Source organism: Mirounga angustirostris, unplaced genomic scaffold, assembly GCF_029215605.1.
Source record: "Mirounga angustirostris isolate CCGP_5_RB_7025 unplaced genomic scaffold, mMirAng1.0.hap1 SCAF_10, whole genome shotgun sequence".
In the NCBI taxonomy this organism is placed as follows: Eukaryota; Metazoa; Chordata; class Mammalia; order Carnivora; family Phocidae; genus Mirounga; species Mirounga angustirostris.
In genome coordinates, this window is record NW_026991718.1 from 96,202,698 (window position 1) to 96,225,182 (window position 22,485).

At 39.8% G+C, this 22,485-nt stretch overlaps 1 protein-coding gene across 2 annotated transcripts in view; it reads right to left on the reverse strand.

Moving 5' to 3' along the window:
* Positions 1-22,070, reverse strand: part of PCSK2 (proprotein convertase subtilisin/kexin type 2) — a 285,368-nt gene extending 263,298 nt beyond the window's left edge. The window contains exon 1 of one of the 2 annotated variants that reach the window (XM_045883814.1): positions 21,538-22,070. In XM_045883814.1, the coding sequence (XP_045739770.1) occupies positions 21,538-21,714 (177 nt within the window). In that variant the 5' untranslated portion in view covers positions 21,715-22,070. The remainder of the gene's footprint in view (positions 1-21,537) is intronic. The other variant, XM_045883815.1, reaches the window with a different exon arrangement.
* Positions 22,071-22,485: the final 415 nt, after the last annotated feature.

The window sequence follows — 22,485 nt, forward strand, 5'->3', positions numbered from 1 at the left end:
GCAATCAAAAATGGGGGGGGGGCTAACTGCGAGGATAAATGAGGCAGAAGAGAGAATCAGTGATATAGAAGACCAAATGATGGAAAATAAAGAAGCTGAGAAAAAGAGAGATAAACAACTACTGGATCACGAGGGCAGAATTCGAGAGATAAGTGATACCATAAGACGAAACAACATTAGAATAATTGGGATCCCAGAAGAAGAAGAAAGAGAAAGAGGGGCAGAAGGTATATTGGAGCAAATTATAGCAGAGAACTTCCCTAATTTGGGGAAGGAAACAGGCATCAAAATCCAGGAGGCACAGAGAACCCCCCTCAAAATCAATAAAAATAGGTCAACACCCCGACATCTAATAGTAAAATTTACGAGTCTCAGAGACAAAGAGAAAATCCTGAAAGCAGCTCGGGAGAAGAGATATGTAACCTACAATGGTAGAAACATTAGATTGGCAACAGACCTATCCACAGAGACCTGGCAGGCCAGAAAGGGCTGGCAGGATATATTCAGAGCACTAAAGGAGAAAAATATGCAGCCAAGAATACTCTATCCAGCTAGGCTGTCATTGAAAATAGAAGGAGAGATAAAAAGCTTCCAGGACAAACAAAAACTAAAGGAATTTGCAAACACAAAACCAGCCCTACAAGAAATCCTGAAAGGGGTCCTCTAGGCAAAGAGAGACCCTAAAAGCAACATAGACCAGAAAGGAACACAGACAATATACGGTAACAGTCACATTACAGGCAATACAATGGCACTAAATTCCTATCTTTCAATAGTTACCCTGAATGTAAATGGGCTAAATGCCCTAATCAAAAGACACAGGCTATCAGACTGGATTAAAAAACAAGACCCATCAATATGCTGTCTGCAAGAGACTCATTTTAGACCCAAAGTCATCCCCAGATTGAAAGTGAGGGGGTGGAAAACCATTTACCATGCTATTGAACACCAAAAGAAAGCTGGGGTGGCAATCCTTATATCAGAGAAATTAGATTTTAAACCAAAGACTGTAATAAGAGATGAGGAAGGACATTATATCCTACCTAAAGGGTCTATCCAACAAGAAGATCTAACAATTGTAAATATCTATGCCCCTAACATGGGAGCAGCCAATTAGATAAGGCAATTAATAACAAAAGCAAAGAAACACATCGACAACAATACAATAATAGTGGGGGACTTTAACACCCCCCTCACTGAAATGGACAGATCATCTAAGCAAAAGATCAACAAGGAAATAAAGACTTTAAGTGACACACTGGACCAAATGGACTTCACAGACATATTCAGAACATTCCATCACAAAGCAACAGAATACACATTCTTCTCTAGTCCCCATGGAACATTCTCCAGAATAGATCACATCCTAGGTCATAAATCAGGTCTCAACCGGTACCAAAAGATTGGGATCATTCCCTGCCTATTTTCAGACCACAATGCTTTGAAACTAGAACTTAATCACAAGAGGAAAGTTGGAAAGAACTCAAATACATGGAGGCTAAAGAGCATCTTACTAAAGAATGAATGTGTCAACCAGGAAATTAAAGAAGAATTAAAAAAATACATGGAAACCAATGAAAATGAAAACACAACTATTCAAAATCTTTGGGATGCAGCAAAGGCAGTCCTAAGAGGAAAGTATATAGCAATACAAGGCTTTCTCAAGAAACAAGAAAGGTCTCAAGTACACAACCTAACCCTACACCTAAAGGAGCTGGAGAAAGAACAGCAAATAAAGCCTAAACCCAGCAGGAGAAGAGAAATAATAAAGATCAGAGCAGAAATCAATGAAATAGAAACCAAAAGAACAGTAGAACAGATCAATGAAACTAGGAGCTGGTTCTTTGAAAGAATTAAGAAGATTGATAAACCCCTGGCCAGACTTATCAAAAAGAAAAGAGAAATGACTCAAATCAACAAAATCAGGAATCAAAGAGGAGAGATTACAACCAACACCAAAGAAATACAATTATAAGAACATGTTATGAGCAACTCTATGCCAGCAAATTAGATAACCTGGAAGAAATGGATGCATTCCTAGAGACGTATCAACTACCAAAACTGAACCAGGATGAAATAGAAAACCTGAACAGACCTATAACCACTAAGGAAATTGAAGCAGTCATCAAAAATCTCCCAACAAACAAATGCCCAGGGCCAGATGGCTTCCCAGGGGAATTCTACCAAACATTTCAAGAAGAATTAATACCTATTCTTCTGAAACTGTTCCAAAAAATAGAAATGGAAGGAAAACTTCCAAACTCAGTTTATGAGGCCACCATTACCTTGATCCCAAAACCAGACAAAGACCCCATTAAAAGGAGAATTACAGACCAATATCCCTGATGAACATGGATGCAAAAATTCTCACCAAAATACTAGCCAATAGGATCCAACAGTACATTAAAAGGATTATTCTCTACGACCAAGTGGGATTTATCCCTGGGCTGCAAGTTTGGTTCAACATCCGCAAATCAATCAACGTGATACAATACATTAACAAAAGAAAGAAGAAGAATCATATGATCCTCTCAATAGATGCATAAAAAGCTTTTGAAAAAGTACAGCATCCTTTCTTGATCAAAACTCTTCAGAGTATAGACATAGAGGGTACATACCTCCATATCATAAAAGCCATCTATGAAAAACCTACAGCAAATATCATTCTCAATGGGGAAAAACTGAGAGCTTTCCCCCTAAGGTCAGGAATGCGGCAGGGATGTCCACTATCACCACTGCTATTCAACATAGTATTGGAAGTCCTAGCCACAGCAATCAGACATCAAAAAGAAATCAAAGGCATCCAAATCGGCAAAGAAGAAGTCAAACTCTCACTCTTTGCAGATGATATGATACGTTATGTGGAAAACCCCAAAGACTCCACCCCAAAACTGCTAGAACTCATACAGGAATTCAGTCAAGTGGCAGGATATAAAATCAATGCACAAAAGTCAGTGGAATTCCTATACACCAACAACAAGACAGAAGAAAGAGAAATTAAGGAGTGATCCCATTTACAATGGCACCCAAAACCATAAGATACCTAGGAATAAATCTAACCAAAGAGGCAAAGGATCTGTACTCAGAAAACTATAAAATACTCATGAAAGAAATTGAGGAAGACACAAAGAAATGGAAAAAAGTTCCATGCTCATGGATTGGAAGAACAAGTATTGTGAAGATATCAATGCTACCTAGAGCAATCTACACATTCAGTGTACCATCCACTTTTTTCAAAGAAATGGAACACATAATCCTAAAATTTGTATGGAACCAGAAAAGACCCCGCATAGCCAGAGGAATGTTGAAAAAGAAAAGCAAAGCTGGCGGCATCACAGTTCTGGACTTCCAGCTCTATTACAAAGCTGTCATCATCAAGACAGTATGGTACTGGCACAAAAACAGACACACAGATCAATGGAACAGAATAGAGAGCCCAGAAATGGACCCTCAACTCTATGGTCAACTAATCTTCGACAAAGCAGGAAAGAGTGTCCAATGGAAAAAAGACAGTCTCTTCAACAAATGGTGTTTGGAAAATTGGACAGCCACACGCAGAAGAATGAAACTGGACCATTTCCTTACACCACACACAAAAATAGACTCCAAATGTTTGGAAGACCTCAATGTGAGACAGGAGTCCATCAAAATCCTAAAGGAGAACACAGGCAGCAACCTCTTCGACCTCAGCCACAGCAACTTCTTTCTAGAAACATCGCCAAAGGCAAGGGAAGCAAGGTCAAAAATGAACTATTGGGGCTTCCTCAAGATAAAAAGCTTTTGCAAAGCAAAGGAAACAGTGAACAAAACCAAAAGACAACCGACAGAATGGGAGAAGATATTTGCAAATGACATATCGGATAAAGGGCTAGTATCCAAAATCTATAAAGAACTCATCAAACTCAATACCCAAAGAACAAAGAATCCAATCAAGAAATGGGCAGAAGACAGGAACAGACATTTTTCCAAAGAAGACATCCAAATGGCCAACAGACACATGAAAAAGTGCTCAACATTGCTCGGCATCAGGGAAATCCAAATCAAAACCTCAATGAGATATCACCTCACACCAGTCAGAATGGCTAAAATTAACGAATCTGGAAATGACAGATGTTGGCGGGGATGCGGAGAAAGGGGAACCCTCCTACACTGTTGGTGGGAATGCAAACTGGTGCAGCCACTCTGGAAAACAGTATGGAGGTTCCTCAAAATGTTGAAAATAGAGCTACCATATGATCCAGCAATTGCACTACCGGGTATTTACCCCAAAGATACAAATGTAGGGATCTGAAGGGGTACGTGTACACTGATGTTTATAGCATCAATGTCTGCAATAGCCAAACTGTGGAAAGAGCCAAGATGTCCATCAACAGATGAATGGATAAAGAAGAAGTGGTATATATATACAATGGAATATTATGGATCCATCAAAAGGAATGAGATCTTGCCATTTGCAATGACGTGGATGGAACTGGAGGGTATTATGCTGAGTGAAAAAGTCAATCAGAGAAAGACATGTATCATATGACCTCACTGATATGAGGAATTCTTAATCTTAGGAAACAAACTGAGGGTTGCTGGAGTGGGGGTTGGGGTGGGAGGAATGGGGAGACTGGGTGATAGACACTAGGGAGGGTATGTGCTCTGGTAAGCGCTGTGAATTGTGCAAGACTCTTGAATCTCAGATCTGTACCTCTGAAACAAATAATGCAATATATGTTAAGGAAAAAAAAAAAAGAAGATAGCAGGAGGGGAAGAATGAAGGGGGGGAAATCGGAGAGTTAGACGAACCATGAGAGATCATGGACTCTGAAAAACAAATTGAGGGTTCTAGAGGGGAGGTGGTGGGAGGATGGGTTAGCCTGGTGATGGGTATTAAAGAAGGCACGTTCTGCATGGAGTACTGGGTGTTATGCACAAACAATGAAGTATGGAACACTACATCTAAAACTAATGATGTAATGTATGGTGATTAACATAACAATAAAAAAATTACTAAAAAACACAACAACACCAACTGTTAAGATATCACTACATATTAGAATGGCCAAGATCTGGAACACTGACACCACCACATGCTGGTGAGGATGTGGAGCAACAGGAACTCTCTTCACTACTGGTGGGATTGCAAAATGGTACAGCCAGTTGGAAGACAGTTTGGCAGTTTCCTACAAAACTAAACATATGCTTACCATACATTTGAGTAATAGCACTCTTTAGCATTTATCCAAAGGAGTTGAAAACTCATGTTTACACAAAAAGCTGCACATGATTGTTTATAGCAGTTTTATTCATAATTGCTAATACTTGGAAACAGCCAAGATGTCCTTCAGTAGGTGAATGGATAAACTGTGGTACATACAGATAATGAAATATTATTCAGTGCTAAGAAAAAAGAGCTATCAAGCCATAAAAGGACATGGAGGAAACTTAAATGCATATTATTAAGTGCAAGAAACTGATCTGAAAAGGCTACATACTGTATGATTCCAATTCTCCAATATTCTTGAAAAGGCAAAACTATGCAGACAATAAAAAGATCAGTGTTTCCAGTGGTGGAGGAGGGGAGAGATGTACAGCAAAGAACAAATGACTTGGAGGTCAGTCAAAATAGTCTGTATGGTAGTATAATGATGGATATATGTCATTATACTTTTTTCCAAACCCATAGAATTTACAACACAAAGAGTGAGGCCTACGGTAAACTGAATTTTTGGTGATTATGATGTGTCAGTGTAGGTTCATTCTTGATAAAAAAAAATATTACCATTCTGGTGAGTTATGTTGATAATAGAGGAGGATATGTATGTGGTGGGGAGGGGCAGGGGTATGTAAGAAATCTTTGTGCCTCTTAATTTTGTTGCAAACTTAAAACTTCTTCAAAAAAGATAGTCTTAAAAATATATACAGCCTATTTCAGTGGATTCTGATTGCTATAATTACCCAACCAGGGAGCAACATGTTGGGAATGGAATATAAAGCATGTTTACTTTTTATTATTACTTTTATTTATTTTCATCATTTTTTTTTAATCTTGGAGAGCATGGTTGTGCATGAAGAAAATAGAGATAAGGAGTTGGACATTTTGAATAAACACGATGACTCCAAAACTATAAAAGAATATAATCATTGAAAGTACTCAGTAAGAAGCTATTCCATTCTTAGCAGAAAAGCATATGGAGGCAACACAAGGTGATATGCTATCTCATAAAAATCAATCAATCAATGAGAAACAGTGCAAGACAATTTCATACATAAGGCAAACAAGCCACATTATTTAGATGAATAAAGTAAATATGATTTCACTAGAGGAGTGGAAGTCTTGACAGCTCCTTTGAACAGCTGCCCTCATGTAGCAGAGAAACCTAATTGTTTATATGTGCCTTTAGCTCCTCTGTCAACAGGAGGAGGCTGGTGGAGTGAGGATGTCATTTCTTTGCATAACCAGATGTGACAGAGAATATTATTCAGCCTCAGCTTATCAGGGCATGTTATAAGGTTAGCCTAGTCTGAGAAGGTCCTTTGTGTGTAGAACCAGAGTTTTCCACACCCCAACTCATAAAATAGGTTATTTGTTAAAGCTGGATGGAGTCATCAGATTGGGAGAAGTCTTCTAAACTGGCCTGGAGAACTTATAACATGCTTTCATTTGCACATAAATCTAAATATGTCACCTTTCTGTCTGTAGAATCCATCCCTTTCAATGTGCTTATCTCTGTAGGACTCAATAAAAACCTGCTAATAAAATATGAATGCATGGATGGATGTTCCTTTGGAATTAGCTGTTTCCAAAGGAGGAATTTGCTATTTGAGGAGAGGCTGGAAGGGAGAATGGAGACATTGACCTCAAGTCATAGAACTCAGGACACCTTGTACATTCCTAAGCCACTCCTGAGTATTTGTCTCCATGGACAACACTCAACTCTCTTCCGTAATTTTAGGAGCCACTCTTTCCTACCACCAGGAGAGCGGTAGTGCAAAACAGCTTGTGTTGTACATGGTTGTTTGCTGTATTGAGCAAATAGTCCACAGTGGGATTCAAACTGTGATTTACTCCCAAGAAATAAACAACTAATTTATATCAAGTTTAAAATGACAATCAGGTAGTGAGACAGGTAGAGGGTACGTGATTCTCAGACTCACTCACAGTTTCTTTCTGGCCTCAGGCAAAATTTCCATACACTATTTCAGAAATGAAAATGTAGGAACATGCATTATTCCTTTGGCATATCAGGGAATAATCTACCTGTCAGATTTCCTGGGATGACCGTGTTACACTACTGTCCTTGCTCTTTTTAGCTCCCCCAAGTCAGAAGGTCTGCTTTAGATTCATGTATTTATATGTCAGGGGAAGAAGTAGGACACATTTAATCAGTTTGTTCTTAGTTGGAATAAATTTCACGGATAGAACAGGTTGCCTCTATCAGCCATTTATTGTGGCTTCAAAGACAATAATTAAGCCTTTAGTATCCCTGATGTCATCAGCCAGTGGTAATGGAATCAAAGACATGTAACCTGACTCCTTAGATTGGTGCTACCTGCTTCCAGGACATGAATAATTCCATAGGACAGAAGAACCAGGCTGGGAAATCTGGGCTCCTCCAACTTACTGTTAGCTCTACTTGTTATCCTAGGCTTTCCTGTATATGGCCATTCTGTTATACCCTCCAAGTATCCTTCAACGCCCCCTTCCACCTATGGACAAAATCCAAGCTCCCCTGTATGGTGCGGGTGACCCCTCTTAAACTGACCCCAGTCCACTTCTTTGGCTTCTTTTTCAGTCTGTCTCAGCATCTAGCCAGACAAAACCACTTGCAATCCTTCCACTCTCCTGGTGTGTTCTATTGCATATGCTATGGCATCCTCTGTAAACCCTCTTTTCTTTTGACCTGTTGAAATTATGAGTCTCAATGCAAATTCACCTCAACTTGACATTGCCTGCCCTGGGAAGACTTCCTTTCTGTTGACAGTCATTGCCTCATGGGTACTATATCATAAATCTATCACAAAACATATTGCCAGTTGTTTACAAAATGCACTCTATTTCTCTGATTTCTTGAAGTCAGAACCTGTGTTCTATCTAACTGATGCCTTCTGTGTGGCAGATGATGTTGATGCCCCACCTTCATTCCTATGGCCTACCCTGGACATCGCCTATAGACAGTACCTACACATGCCAGATTCTCCACACATCTCTACCTCTGGAAGCATGTTTGGTCCACCTGGGGAGGGCAGAAATGCTGGGAATTTGATGCCTCTCAGGTGCAACCCTCAACAAAGAAAGTATGGGAACTAGTGGTTAAATTTCCCAGCTTCCTCACTCTTTGATGGGACAACTCAGAGATGGCATCACTCATAGAAGGTCCAGTAATAGAATGTTGCAATAATGGTCTGCATTTTCTTTCTGCCTCTCTGTATCAATTCCCTTGGTTAGTTCCCTCCCACACTGACTCTGAGCTTGGCCATGTGCACTTGCTTTGGCCAATGAGACTTAGCAAATGTGACACAAAGACTTTAAAAGTGCACACTGGGGCTTGATCCCTCCTTTATATCTTGCAACCTTTCTTAGACCAATGGGATTGAATCTCAGTTGCCTATTTGTTCCCAAATCCATATTTCAGTGTCTGACATCCTACTTGCTTATTCAATGTACTAAGTACATGTTTGTTGAATGAACTGAGTATTCTGCTTCTATACTTTCCTATTACTTCTTTGTCCATTGGTTTCAAACTCCCATAATTTTTCCTTGGTCCTTTCTTCCTTTCTGGTTAATGGCCAGGATGGTTGGTTTTGGCTTCAGCTGCTGGGTCCAAATTTAGGTTTATGCCAAGCTTCATTGAAGACACAACTCTCCAAAGTTCCCTTTGGCACTGATTCTGCCCTCCCTCCCCCACAAAATGGTGCCACTTCTGAACTTCAAGAGATCAACAATGGCTTGTTTCCTACCCTTCTCCCCACATCTTAGGCTCTGCAAGGTCTCTCTTGGTCTGACAACCCCTAGAAATATAGTCAGCAGGAGCTGACTAGAATTGGCTCTTGGATGTCAACTACCTTGTGTTTGAACTTCCATCACCTTTGAAGAGGACTGAGAACCTCCTGATGAAATTGATTTTTTCCCAGTCCCAGAAGTAGAGAACAAGCTAAGGGCAAGGAAGGATAGAATTTGTGGATTACCTTATTCTCTGTCACTGGTTTCTTAATTTCCCAACAAGTCACAAAATTTTTGTCTATTAATGGTAATTAATTAATTGAAGCCACTTAACACAGGCACAAATTAGGATATTCATGTAACCTTTCCTAAAGTGCTTGGTCTTCCTGATTGCAGCATTATGTAACACATCGGTCTGTCATTTAGTGAGCATCTGATGATAATGGAAACTTTTAGTTTTTTTCTCATCACTTATTTTTATATTTATTGAGTGCTTACTAAATGTACAGTGCTGTGTTAGTCACTAAGAGAGCAGTCAAAGAAACATAATTCTTATTCTGTATTTCTGTATTTCACCAAGTGTAAATTAAATAGGTTGTTGTTGATGTAGAATCAATCCCTGAATCTACAAGCAGCTTTGTTTGGAAAACTGGAATTCATAAAACTTTTATAGGTAAAATGGTGAAAAGCAGGCAACGAACTGGTGTCAGACCAAGTTGGTGTATGTGGCTAATATAGGAATCTCACACAGTCAGGTTTTCTGTCTCATCCAATGTGAAAGGCAGATATAATGGTTCCAGTCTCCAAACCTCAGCCAATAAGCAACAAGGTTCAAACGCTCATTGCCAGTAGTTAAAAACATAAACATAATGTTTAATATTCTTTTTCTCATGTGTAGAATGAGAGGTTAAACTAATGTCTAAGATTCCTTCCTGTAATTCCATAATTGTAGATATTATTTGTAAAAATTGCAATGGCTCTGGATAAACCATTTAGAATAATTAGGCCGGCACATCACAATTTTTTGGTGGGGTGGCAATTTCCATGTGGTCCAACTAGTGTTTAGAGGCTATTATCTGTAAAGAGCATTAAAAAGACATAAATTTAAATCACCACAGTACTTTTCCTCTTTCCCTTCCCTTACCCACTACACTTCTTGAAGGAATTGTCTTGATACCTGCACTTCATCATATTTACTGCTACCCTTCACAGTTTGGCTTCCTTCCTGTAGCAGACATGATCGCTTTCCCCGCTCAGTCCCTTTGGGCCTTAGCATTTAGCGTATGCCAGCCTCTGCATCTCTTCACCTGAGTTTTCTCTGGTTGGCCAAATTCAGTATGTTGAACATGTGCCAGGTCAAAGTGCTGGGAAACTTAATGCCATCCAGGACTAACTATCCATCATGAATCAATGTCTGATTGTAATTGGCATATAAATACCCTAGATCCCTCACACCTCAGGTAAGACAACTCTGGGGCCTGTGTTCTACACCAGTTCTCAGAGATTCCCAGTGGAACTGAGTCCCCGTTATCCACAGTGACAACTTGTTCTATCATGCACCTTTCCTTCCTGCTTTCCCTTCGCTGTTTCAATTCCCCCACTCCCTTACTGGTATTTTCTAGACTCATTCCTTAAATAAACAACTTGCATTTAAACTCTTATCCCAGGGACTACTCCTGGGGACCCAAACTGATATATGTGGCCTCTTCCACAGTGTTAAGGTGGATTCTCCAATTTAACCAAGGATTTCATCTCTAAAACCAGTGGCCTTGCTTGCCCCATTTTTTCTTTCCTAACCTTCATCTCCCTTCCTTTCACAGCTCTGGATTCTCCTTCCATATCTCTAGAAGTCCAGGTTCTGTCTTCTCTCCTGGCTCCTGTTTTACCCCTTCATGCCCAAAGTTCTCTAGGATTTTGTCCTATGACCTCCTCTCTCCTGTTTCTCTCAACACTCTTCCTTGGCAGTGCTATCTGCTGCTGTGGCATGACGGAGGTGTGGATTCTTGTGCATTTGACTTTCAGTTCCTTGACCACCTTCACCTCTATTTGACCTTGGTAACTAACTTCCATGGGTGTTACCATTATCTGGAGGTACACAGGACTTGGAGACTTAAGCTTCAACATCCCAGTCACTAACCATAGCTTTCTCTTTTGGTTCTCTCATTATTAGTCCCAATTTATCTTCTCTTCTAGTTTATTGATTTTCCATTTTTTGAAAACTCAAGTTCTCTCTCTCCCAACCCCCACCACCCTCACTTGGGTGCTGTTTAAGAAAATGACTTGGTTGGTGCTACTGTAAATCCATTCTCTTACACTTGGCCTCTCAGTACTGTCCAGAAGTCATCTTTTGTCCTTTGTCATCATCCCCTCCCTTCCCATTAACAGTGTACAAAATGTTATCTCCCTTGAAGCCCCCACCCCATCACCCCTTCTTTCACTGGAAGTGTTGACCTTGTCTCCTTCACTTTTGAAATAATTGTGACTCCTCAGTGGGTTTTCTTCCCATATCCTCCACTGAGACTTTCGCACTGAACTTCATCTGCCCACTCCTCTCTTTTAGCTCAGAGAGAGAAGATTTCCCTTTTCCTAATCAGGCTAATCCTTTTGCTTTTCAATAAAACCTAGCTAACCAAGAAATGAATGAAAATGAAGAATTTATGATTGAAGAAATTCTGGTGAAAGGACTTGTGATGAAATAACAAACAATTTTAATGTAGAACAAATACAAGCAATACTGTAAACCATGGTTATATGCAGAAGGTTAATATTTACTTAAAACTTGATGTAAAAATAATGATGCACATTGCATTGTGGGCATAGGGGAGGCCAGAGGAACTGTTACGAGGCTAATGTCCCCACTTTGTTAAGCATGGGCTTCACTAAATTCACTAAAGTTGAAATATGTAATGAAATAATTAAACATGTCATTAAATATGTATTATCTATCTACCATTTACATGTAAAATAATCACAAACTCCTCACTCAATACCATCACAATTTTTTTTTTAATTTTAGGGAGACCTATTATGAAACAATATGTCTGTGTGACTAATTTGTCTGAAGCTTAACAATGTCATCAATTTTTTTCAGTTTCCTTTCTGTTAAATTCTGTAATAATTAAATTAATAGTTTAAAATTTAAAATAGTGTATACAATATAATCCCAGTTTTATAAAACAATATATCTGACTACCTTTCTTCTCTCTATATGTATTCTTACAGAAATATCTGCAATAAAATTTACCTAATGCTGGTAATGGTTATTTCTGAGTAATGAGCTTTGAGGTAATAAAAAAAACAAAAAAATTCTTTTTTCCAGTGGTTTTTTTTTGTGCTACTTGATATTAAAAAAACAATGAGGATGTGTAATTTTGACAAAAATAAGTTATTATATTTTTCATATGCTTAGGGATTCTTATGTCAACTTATTAACTTGATGATTTCCACTCATGGCATTCACAAGGGCTGTAATGTGTAAGAATACTGTGGCTTTCACTGAGAGGTTTGCCATCCCCCCAGTCGAAGAATTCAAATATTTTGTTTGCTTGTTTGTGTATCTCAAGAGGGAAGATGCTCAATTGTCTAAGAAATCTGATACCAACAAAAATTAGATCATTCATTCAACAACTACTCATTGTAAGCTTAGTTTATCATGTTTTATCCCATCATGTTTACATAGAAAGCAAGACTGCTGATGTCATTACCCTCAGCTTCTATTAAAACACTGGAACAGTGAAAACCAAGTATCCCAGGTCAAAATAATTTTTTTCTAATGCCATTACGACACTTGGCACATGTTTGAAATCTAAATTGTTATTTTCCTGTTCTTGATGTCTCCAAATAAATGGTTCTATATGTCTCTCATCTTTCTTTGAACTCTTTCTACTTCAATACAGAGTGAGCATTAAGTGAATTTATTTAGGCAAATTTAGGAGAATTAGATGTTCATGAATCAGTGCCAAATTTAAAGTTATAAATAAAGAGCAACCCTAGCATCCCACAGTTTTCATGTTCTTGTCAACTTTCTAATGGAGAAACTATCAACATCCTGTAACATTATTGAGTCTATTTCATTTGTGTCAGAAAATTAAGAGTTTGTGCCCATGTTTGACTTTCTATCTAAGAGTTTGTTATATTCAATTATTCTCACCAGAGGAGCTCAGCATGTCACAACCTTCTCTGAAAAGTCATGGTCAATTTGTTTTAGGGACAAAAGCAATTTGTCAAGAGAGTTTACTGCTTTTTATATATACCTCATGTAGAAGCCACTCACTAATATGGAATCATGACATTTAGGGTGGAAGTGTTAATTCAAATGTAATTTCTTGATTCTCTAACCATTAGTGGAATGTAGTCAGTTAATGGACTTCAGCTATAATATATTATACATAGATACATTTTATATATATAAGTTAATATAATATATATAATATAATAGCTATAATATAAACATAAAAATAAATATATCTTGTATATATATAAAATATATATATTCATATAAAGAAGGTGAAAGTAAAACTCCTGCTTTTGAACTGTCCTGTGATTATTTGAATCTCAAATAATAATGCACAAATTCAATTCAGGGTTTCTTTTTGAAATGATGAATCTGAGCTCAAATGTAGAATGAAGCCACGGCTCTAGTGGGTGGAAAAAGTGTGAACTTCAGGTTTCATGTTTTATTTTTAAAACCTGACTTCTTTGAGCAGTTACAGCCAAATATATAATTATTGCAAACTTAACTATAGCATCACTCCCTGATGTGCTATAACATTATGATCTACAGCTAATAAGATCTTTTGAAAGAGACATTGAATTTTAGATATTCATTCGAGAAAAAGTGTAATTTTTCTCCTTCTTTTGTATTTTGATCAAGTTTTAACTGTAGGCTTTATTTTTTTCTGCTCAAAGAGCTAATCTGTTCTATTACTGATAACTTCTAAGTTGGGAATTTTACTGCCTGACATTGACTTGCTGCTTGTTACCTACTTCTATGTCCTAGCTAATTTGCGACCTATAAATAAATGGATGCTACAGGGGTAATTTTTTGAAAACTAATTCTTCAAGTGCCTTTTCTCTGAGCTAATGGCCAAACAGTCACCTTGTGATCCAAGTTTATTTATCAGTCAAGAAGCACATAATGAGTCCCTATTATGAGTAGTGCAAATTGGTTGCCAGTGGGACAAGAGTGTTTAATGGATTTTATAGTCTTCCTGGAGAAGAAAAATCACAAAGACCTGAAAAGTTGGCTTACATTATGAGGTGAAAATATAGGAGTTTTCCTAAGTCTTTTAAAAATTATTGTTCTTGTGATCTGGTTTGGTTTGGTTGTAAGGTTTACAGAGTCACTCCAGCAACTTGAGAAAATGGCTATTTATTGACAGTATATTGGTTTGGGTAATGCTGGTTCTAAAGATAAAGTCTCATATCTCAGTGTCATAATGTAATAGCAGTTTAATTTCTCACTCATAAAGTTCTTCTAAATCAAGAATCAGGGACATGGGGTCCTTTCATCTTGCGACTCCACCATCTTTGGCATTTGGATTCCAGAGTTACTGTTCTCAATCACATCAAGCCTCAGAAGAAAAAAGAGGGTAGAGAATCAACCTATGGGGAGTTTTTATGCATCAAGCAAGGAAGAAGTACACTTCACTTCTGCTACTTTGGCTAGAATCATCATATGGTCATACTTATCTGCAAGACAGGGTGGGAAATGTGGGCTTGCTGTGACCCACGGAGAAGAGGAAAATAGTTTGTTGATTAACTTCACCTTCTGTCACAGATGTCTTTTGCTGGGAAGTGGAACTGGAAAGTTATTAGGAACTCGGATAAAAAGTCTGCATCTCCCATGCTCCCATGGCCTAAATGGGCTCTTTCATGGCAACTAGACCCCATTCTCCTCTCTATAGCAACCAGTGAATCAAATTTCCTAAGGAAGCCAGTATGATTGGTTGAGATAATCACCATGATCTATAATGAATTAAATTCACTGAATTATTTGAGCCAGGCCCTCTCATGGACCATGGTCAACTCATGGATGGGTTCCCATTGGGCAAAGTGCTTATTCCTCACTCAATCAGTTGTTACTCCTGAGAAAGTACAACTTACAACTGCCTTCTTGAGTAAAAAACAATATATAGCCAGGCCATCACCTTATTATTATTACTGCTATCAATAATAGGTTTTTTATTCTATATACTTGCTACTGTGTCCAGAACCTTACATGCACTATATTATTTATATTTCCTAGCCACTATATTTTAAACATAAGCCTCAGAGATTTCATAAACTAGACAAGTTTCCAGTACTGTATAATTCTAAATCCCATTATTTTTACTTTTGAATGTGGCTGTTTCTAGCTTTCTTCAGTCACAAGAAGGGCACTGGATATAGTGAGTGCTGTGACAAATGTGACTGGTGCCAAGAAAAAAGAACTGTTTCAATGCAATGGAAGTCCCAAAGAGACAGAGAATGTTCTGGTGTAGGTCAATCAGAGAAGACTTGAGGGAAGAGTTTGGATTTGACCTAAGGCATACTGCATTAAATTGGGGTCCAAAAGGAATTCATAGCATTCATGTTGGGGAAGTAGAGTTCTGGGCTATTTACCTTTGCCTACCATGGTAGTAGGTCTTGGAGTTTCAGAAAAACTGTTCCTTAAGGGCTTCTTAGAAATCATTTTGGAAATAATTAGGATCAAATCTATATTGTTTTGTTTCTCCCTCTAAACCATGTTAATCTTGATCTAGAGAAGTATGGGGCAGAGGTTAGAGAACTACTTCTTTGGACTGACAACCGATGAATGATGAAAGGAGAGTGAAATTATAGAATCTGGATTCAATATTGTTGGGATATTAAGACACCACTAAAAGGGTGAAAATAAATATTCAAAATAAATATATCTGACAAAAGATTCCTATCCATAATAGCTAAAGAACTCCTATAAACCAAAAATTAAGACAGGCAATCCAAACAAAACAAAACAAAACAAAAAAGCCTTTTTCAGGGCAAAAGACCTGAACAAATAATGACTAAAAAAGGATTCCTGAACCACCAAAAAACATATGAAGAGATATTCAGCTTCAGTTGATCATCAGGGAAATGCAAATTAAAATCACAATGAGATACCATCACCATTACATAGCCACCAAAATAACTAAAAGGAAAAAGGTATAAAAAGTCAAATGCTGGTGAGAATGTGGAACAATCAGAACTTTCACATGCTACTGGGTTGTCTTTGGCAGGCAGAATTCTGAGATGGCCCCCAAGATATCTGCTCCCTTATGTACATGCCCTGTATAATCCCTTCCCCTTGACTGTGGAGCCAGTATTGTGGAGATGATGGATTTCATCCCTTGATTAGATTACATTATATTGCAGAGGTGAAGAGATTTATCAAATGTAGTTAAGGTCCCAAATCAGCTTACCTGAATTAATCAAAAGTTATCCTGGGTGGGCCTGACTTAATTAGGCTAACCTAAGCTGAGACTTAGCCCTTCCTGAAAGAAGGGTGAAAGTGTGAGGTTTATGGAAAGGGTCATGTGTTAGGTCATGAGGGTAGCTTCCACGAGCTGAGTGGAGCCAGCAAATAATGAAGACTCCAGGTCTGCAACAACAAGGAGCTGAATTCTTCTAAAAACTTGAATATGCTTGGAAGCAGATTTCCCCTTGGTTGTGCCTCTAGATGAGGACATAGCTGGCCAATATCTTGATTTCAACCTGTGAGCCCTTGAGCAATAGACCCAACTGGAATGTGCCAGACTCCTTATCCATGAACACTATCAAATAATGAATTTGTATGGTTTTAAGTCGCAGAGTCTGTAGTAATTTGTTACACAGCAATAGAAAATTGGTACAGTCTCTTAAAGTTGAATGTGTGTATGCCCTTTGACACGACAATTCTACTCCTAGGGATATTCCCAACAGAGAGGCATACATATATTCACCAAAATATATACACAATATCCACAGAAGCTATATTCATCATAGCCTAAAACCAAAAACTACCCAAATGAGCAAGAGTGGGAACTTATGAGATGTGAATAATACTTTATTTCTTGATTTGGATGCTAGTTATACATGTGTGCCCATGTTGTGAAAGTTTATTAAGCTGTGTTCTTTCCTAAATTATACTTCAATAAAATTAAAAGAAATTTAATTTTAAAATTAAATTCAGTTAAAATTAAAATTAGACATTCAATTAAAATTAAAAGAAATTTACTCTTTCATTATATAACAGCACAATTATTATTAGATTTCTAAAAAAATTAATGCTAAGCGAAATAAGTCAATCAGAGAAAGACAATTATCGTATGATCTCACTGATATGTGGAATTTGAGAAACAAGACAGAGAATCATAGGGGAAGAAAGGAAAAAATAAAACAAGATGAAACCAGAAAGGGAGAAAAACCATAAGAGACTCCTAATCTCAGGAAACAAACTGAGGGTTGCTGGAATGGAGGTGGGTGGGGGAGATGGGGTGGCTGGGTGATGGACACTGGGGAGGGTATGTGCTATGGTGAGTGCTATGAATTGTGTAATACTGATGAATCACATACCTGTACCCCTGAAACAAATAATACATTATATGTTAATTAAAAAAATAAAAAATAAAAAAATAATGATCACACATATAAAAGTAGTCACATGATTTTCCTAACCTTAGTCCTACATGGATAAAAAAACAAAATTTATCGTCGTAAAACAAAAACACTTAATTGTCAATTGTTTGGATTTTTACCTAAATTCTTACTTGATTTTTGACCAACCTTCAACATATCGCTTTAATAAGTAATTTTTGTGTTTTTTTTCACAAGGGATTTAAAATTAGTAATGTATGGGGAATTTTAAGGAACTCTTTCGAATAACACCTCTGATGTTATTGTAAACTCACTTACTCTCCTAGACATTTATACCTTTTTTGATGAACATATGTCTTTGGACCAGGTCATGATAAAATAGAAAACTTTAGTCTCAACACACCTGTCTGACAGTAAAGTTATAGGTAGCTTTACTCCACTTCAGGGAGGAAATAATTGTTTGGTCATGGCCTTGCAAGAGTTTGGCAAAATAATCAACAAATATTCATTTAATATCTCATATACAGACCACCGTGCTAAATATGGGGCTATATTCTTCCGACATGGTATATTGTTTCTACTCTTGGAAGATTTACAATCTACTTGAAGAGGTATATACTCATACACATTAGTTAATGACCTAGGCACACATAGGTGTTGGATACAGAAAAAAAGTAAAAAGAAAGGAAGGAAAGGAAAAAACATTAGAATCTAAAGTGGTGCCCCAAGAGTGGAGTTCTTGGCTGTCAGAGAAGGCTTCCCAGAGGCACCTTGGTAGATTAACAAAATTATTTTCCACAAAGCAAATTTGGTTTTAAATATGAGTTTTTCCCTTTCCAAATATAAGCTTAACCACTTGGAACTTTAAGTTTTTCATCTGAGAATGAGGACTGTTGGCAACAATTTCTACCTCACAGGTTTGTGAGGTTAGATGAGATAATTCAGTAAAATAGCAGGTTCCCCTGGTCTGCATAGCTGATCCTTCTTTTGGATGAATAAATAGCCACCAAGGATCTTTGGTGTCTGACACAGAGCATTGGAGAGGATGGGGCAGTAGGGACTTGGTAGATACACTAAGTGTTAGAGAGGGGAGGGAGAAGGAGGCATTATGGGTTTAAAATGAAAAAATGAGTAACAAAAGTACAGTACAGCATGATGAAAACAAGACAGGACAGTGTTTGGGAAACCTAGAGGAACAGATAAAACAAAGGATGTTTCTTAACAGGCTGGCAAACCCAGTAACAGGCTGGCTTTGGTGAGGAAACCTATCATCCTTGAATATTTAATAGCTTTCAAGTGGACAAAGGATACTTATACCCATATTTACTTACATGTATGAAATGACTAGAAGACAAATGATGAAATGTACTAGCTTTTGTTGTGTAGGCTTTGCTTTTTTGTCCCACAGGAATTTAGAGAAGGGAAAGCACACTGTGGTCCATAGTGTCAGGGAAGGTACGAGCTCAGACTTGAAGGATGGATAGAACAAGAATCCAAGGAAATGAAAGAGAGTTTATTCTACACAGGTGTGGCATCATGCAAAGATTCATCAGACAGAAGCATTCCGCCATAGACTGATTTTTTACTTAACTATGTATCAGAACAAAAATCATTTGGATAAGAGATGCTACTTTTGAGGGGTTATACAGAGGTGAGGAGAGGTGGCAAGGCAAAAACTCATTTTTCCTAGATAGAAATTACATGTTTGAGGCTGATTCAAAACCAGTGGGTTCTCTTGAAGAAAGAGTGGGAGTGAAAGAGGCTTAGGTATCTGATTTTACCCCAAAGTATGAGTTCCCTAAGATTTTATGGTAAGTATATCAAAATTATCCAGATTCATTTATGATGAGATTGTCCCTACACCTCCTTTCTCAAACTTCACCATCAAAACTATAAAACCCCCATTAACCGTTTACCTCTATTCACAAAGAGTGACCCTCTTGGAGAATTAGTAAGTTAAGCCATTATCTGTCTTAGCTACACCTGGATTTGCTTAAGTTGCTAAGATCCTAAAGGGCACATTTTCCAAAAAGTAAGTAAAAAGATAGTAATGTCTGCCTTCGCTATGAAAAGGTGCATGGTATAGGGAGAGAAGAACAGGATTTCTGCATCATTGCAGAACCTTTACGCTCAAAAACTAAAGATCCTGATGCCACATCCCTTTTCAGCATACCTCAAAGCCCAACACATCCTTCAGAGCACTTAGCATGTTTGGTATGTACCAAGAGGTAAATAGCATAAGTTTATCTCTGAAAGATCTGGATTTAAATCCAGATCTGGTTGTGTCTTTTTTTTCCCCCTCTTGGGCCCTGATCTGAACCAATTTCCTTATCAGTGCCATGTGCTTAATAACAATAGTAGCTTCCTCAGAGTTGTTGAGAATATTAAATAAGAATATTTGTAAGGACTCCAGAACACAAGGGTGCCCTATTTTTGTCAGGTAATAATAATCAATATTACAATCACTGTTATATTTATGGCTCCTGGGTCCTGAGTCTTGTCAAGTTAGGGGGGTGGGGTGAGAAGGAAGGAGGGTCTGCTTGTTTATTGTGCTGGTGGCACTCTTGAAACAGCCCCAGACTCGGCGAGAACGACAGCGGGCTGCTCCCTCAGCTGGCATCTTCTCTCCCCTGCTCCACCCACGTTTCCCGGGAGCAACAAGTTCCCTACTGCAAGACCCGCCCGCGCGCCACTGGTGCCTCCTCCCAGACCTCTGACTTACTCTCTTTGAATCCCACCTGGGGTCGAAATCGCAGCTGCCAACGCCCTACGGAGGAGGGAGAGCCGGCTGCATGTGAGGGAGGCGTGGGAAGTCGGGACAGAGGGGCTGATAGGAGACCTAGTTCGCTCTGCCCTTGAGAGGCAAAAGCAACAGACGAAAGCACCCGCCGCTCATCTTCAGCCTCTCTCCTGGGATCAGGAGGGAGGGGAGAGATCCCCGAATCCCACAGACCTCCACTCAGCCCTCTGGTTGCCAAATAGCATCCCTATGTCCTCCAGGCTCCCCTCGCCCGGTTTCTCCTTGCACCCTCACTCCACCCCACCCTTCGCCAGGTCCCCTAAGGACACTTGCGATTTCTAACAAGATATTTTGCAAGAAGGACAAGTAAGTAAGCCAAGGCTTCCACCCAGCACTCTCCTCTCCGCTGCTCTCCCAGAATGGATACCCTGGAGTCGCCAAAGGAGTCCCACGGCATCCTAGGTTGGTAGCCTTATCTAGCTGCCCAAACAGTTGAACTCTGACAACTTCTTGGAATGGGGATCCCTGCGCCCTCGTGGGGAAAGCCAAGCTGGCCGCCCACACACGGGGAGAGACACCCCGATTTATCTATAGGGAACTCCTCTCAAAATCTACCTTTCCAGCTTCTACAGCTGTGAGTTGAGAATCAGAGAGCTAACTAAGGAGTACGCTTCGGCGGCGGGCGCTCGTGGGCAGGGGTGAGGGCGAGAAGTTCCACCCCGATTTTGGAAAGAAAACCCAGTTCATGTCTCCAAGTCTCCTGCAGCCAGGGAACTGTTGTTCCTGGAAAAGAGCAGGACCGAAGTCACCGGGAGGGAAGTCCTCCTAGCGCGGGATCCGAAAAGCACGGAGGTGAATTGCAGTGTCCAAGCTTTTAGCCTTGTCCGTCGGGAACTACTCTTTCTCCAGGAGATGGGGGCGGGGGATACATCCCTGGCAAAGACTACCAACGTCAAGCCCAGATGTTCAGCGCTTCATTCCTCCATCCCCACGCAGCCTTGAGAACTTGGTACCTCGGACAGCAGCCCGGGCGCAAGGCATTGTTAGAAAGGTGTTACCTTGTTTTCGCCACCAAGTCAAAGAGCAATAAATTATTTTTATGACCTTACTAGTACAATTTGAAGGACATTTTAATTACATAACCCGTGAAAGATCACCGGAGGCAATGTCGTGTTAAAGAGCCCATGGCAGAATATCTGCATCGCATGAGAAAGAAAACTTGCAAATCTGCAATGAGATTGCGCAGGGCTGCCCCCGTTTTGAAACAACATGCGAAATGCAAGGGAGATCTTACCTTTCGGACTCCAAAGCCGTGTTCTGCTGCAACTTGGCGAGCTTCTTCCTCTCCTCCTTTATGCAACTCCACAAGAAAATGATTCGTGAAGACCGGTCTCTCGGCAGATGCAAAAACCATGACACAGAAGAGGAGCCCCGCGGCCGCCTTCCACTGGGAGACACAGCCACCTTTCATCTTTTTCTGGGAGTGAAAAGTGGTGCTAAGAGGCGCGCAGGCTGGTGGAGCGGGCGACTCGGAGGAAAGGTGCAAATAAAAAAATATATGTAGTTTTTTTGTTTGTTTAAAAAAAAAATCTTTGTGTTGGAAAAAGACTGATTAGGGGCTCGGAAAGCAGCAAATCAATGTGTGTTCTCCTCCAGCATCTGGCTGGCGGGGAAACCGTGTAGTCAGGCTCTCTGGCAGAGGTGCGAATGTGGGGTGCTGTGTGTATCTGAGAGAAAGAACGAGTGTATGTCTGTGCTTGAGGCTAAATCTGCATTTTCAGCTCCTCCTCGGCTCCAATTCCACTGGGACCGGAGGAGAGCACCAGCCTGGGTGACGTGCGCCTGCCAGCAGCCAATGAAGGCCGGAGATGCGGCGGGCCCCGCCCTGGACCGCCCCGGGCCCGCCTCTGCCCGCCCCCGGCCCCGGCCGGTCCGCCTCCGCCGACGGGGGGCGCCGCGCGGCGAGCCCGCGCCCCCGCCCCTTTCAGAACCCTGGAGAGCTTCTCCATCTCTCCACCCAGGCCCGCCTTGCTCCCAGGAAAATCCCCCCGGCTGTAAGCTGGTCGGCGGCGCCGGAGTGATGTCATTGTTTGTGGAAATCTGTAAGGCTCTGGAAAGGGAATTACGGCATGTGCTACTCTCTGAGGCCCGGAGGGGAGCTGGGGCACCGGCCTCTCCCTATTCCTCCCCCCTGCTTATTTTCCGCTGCAAAACAACTCTCTCTCTCCCTCACTCTCTCAAG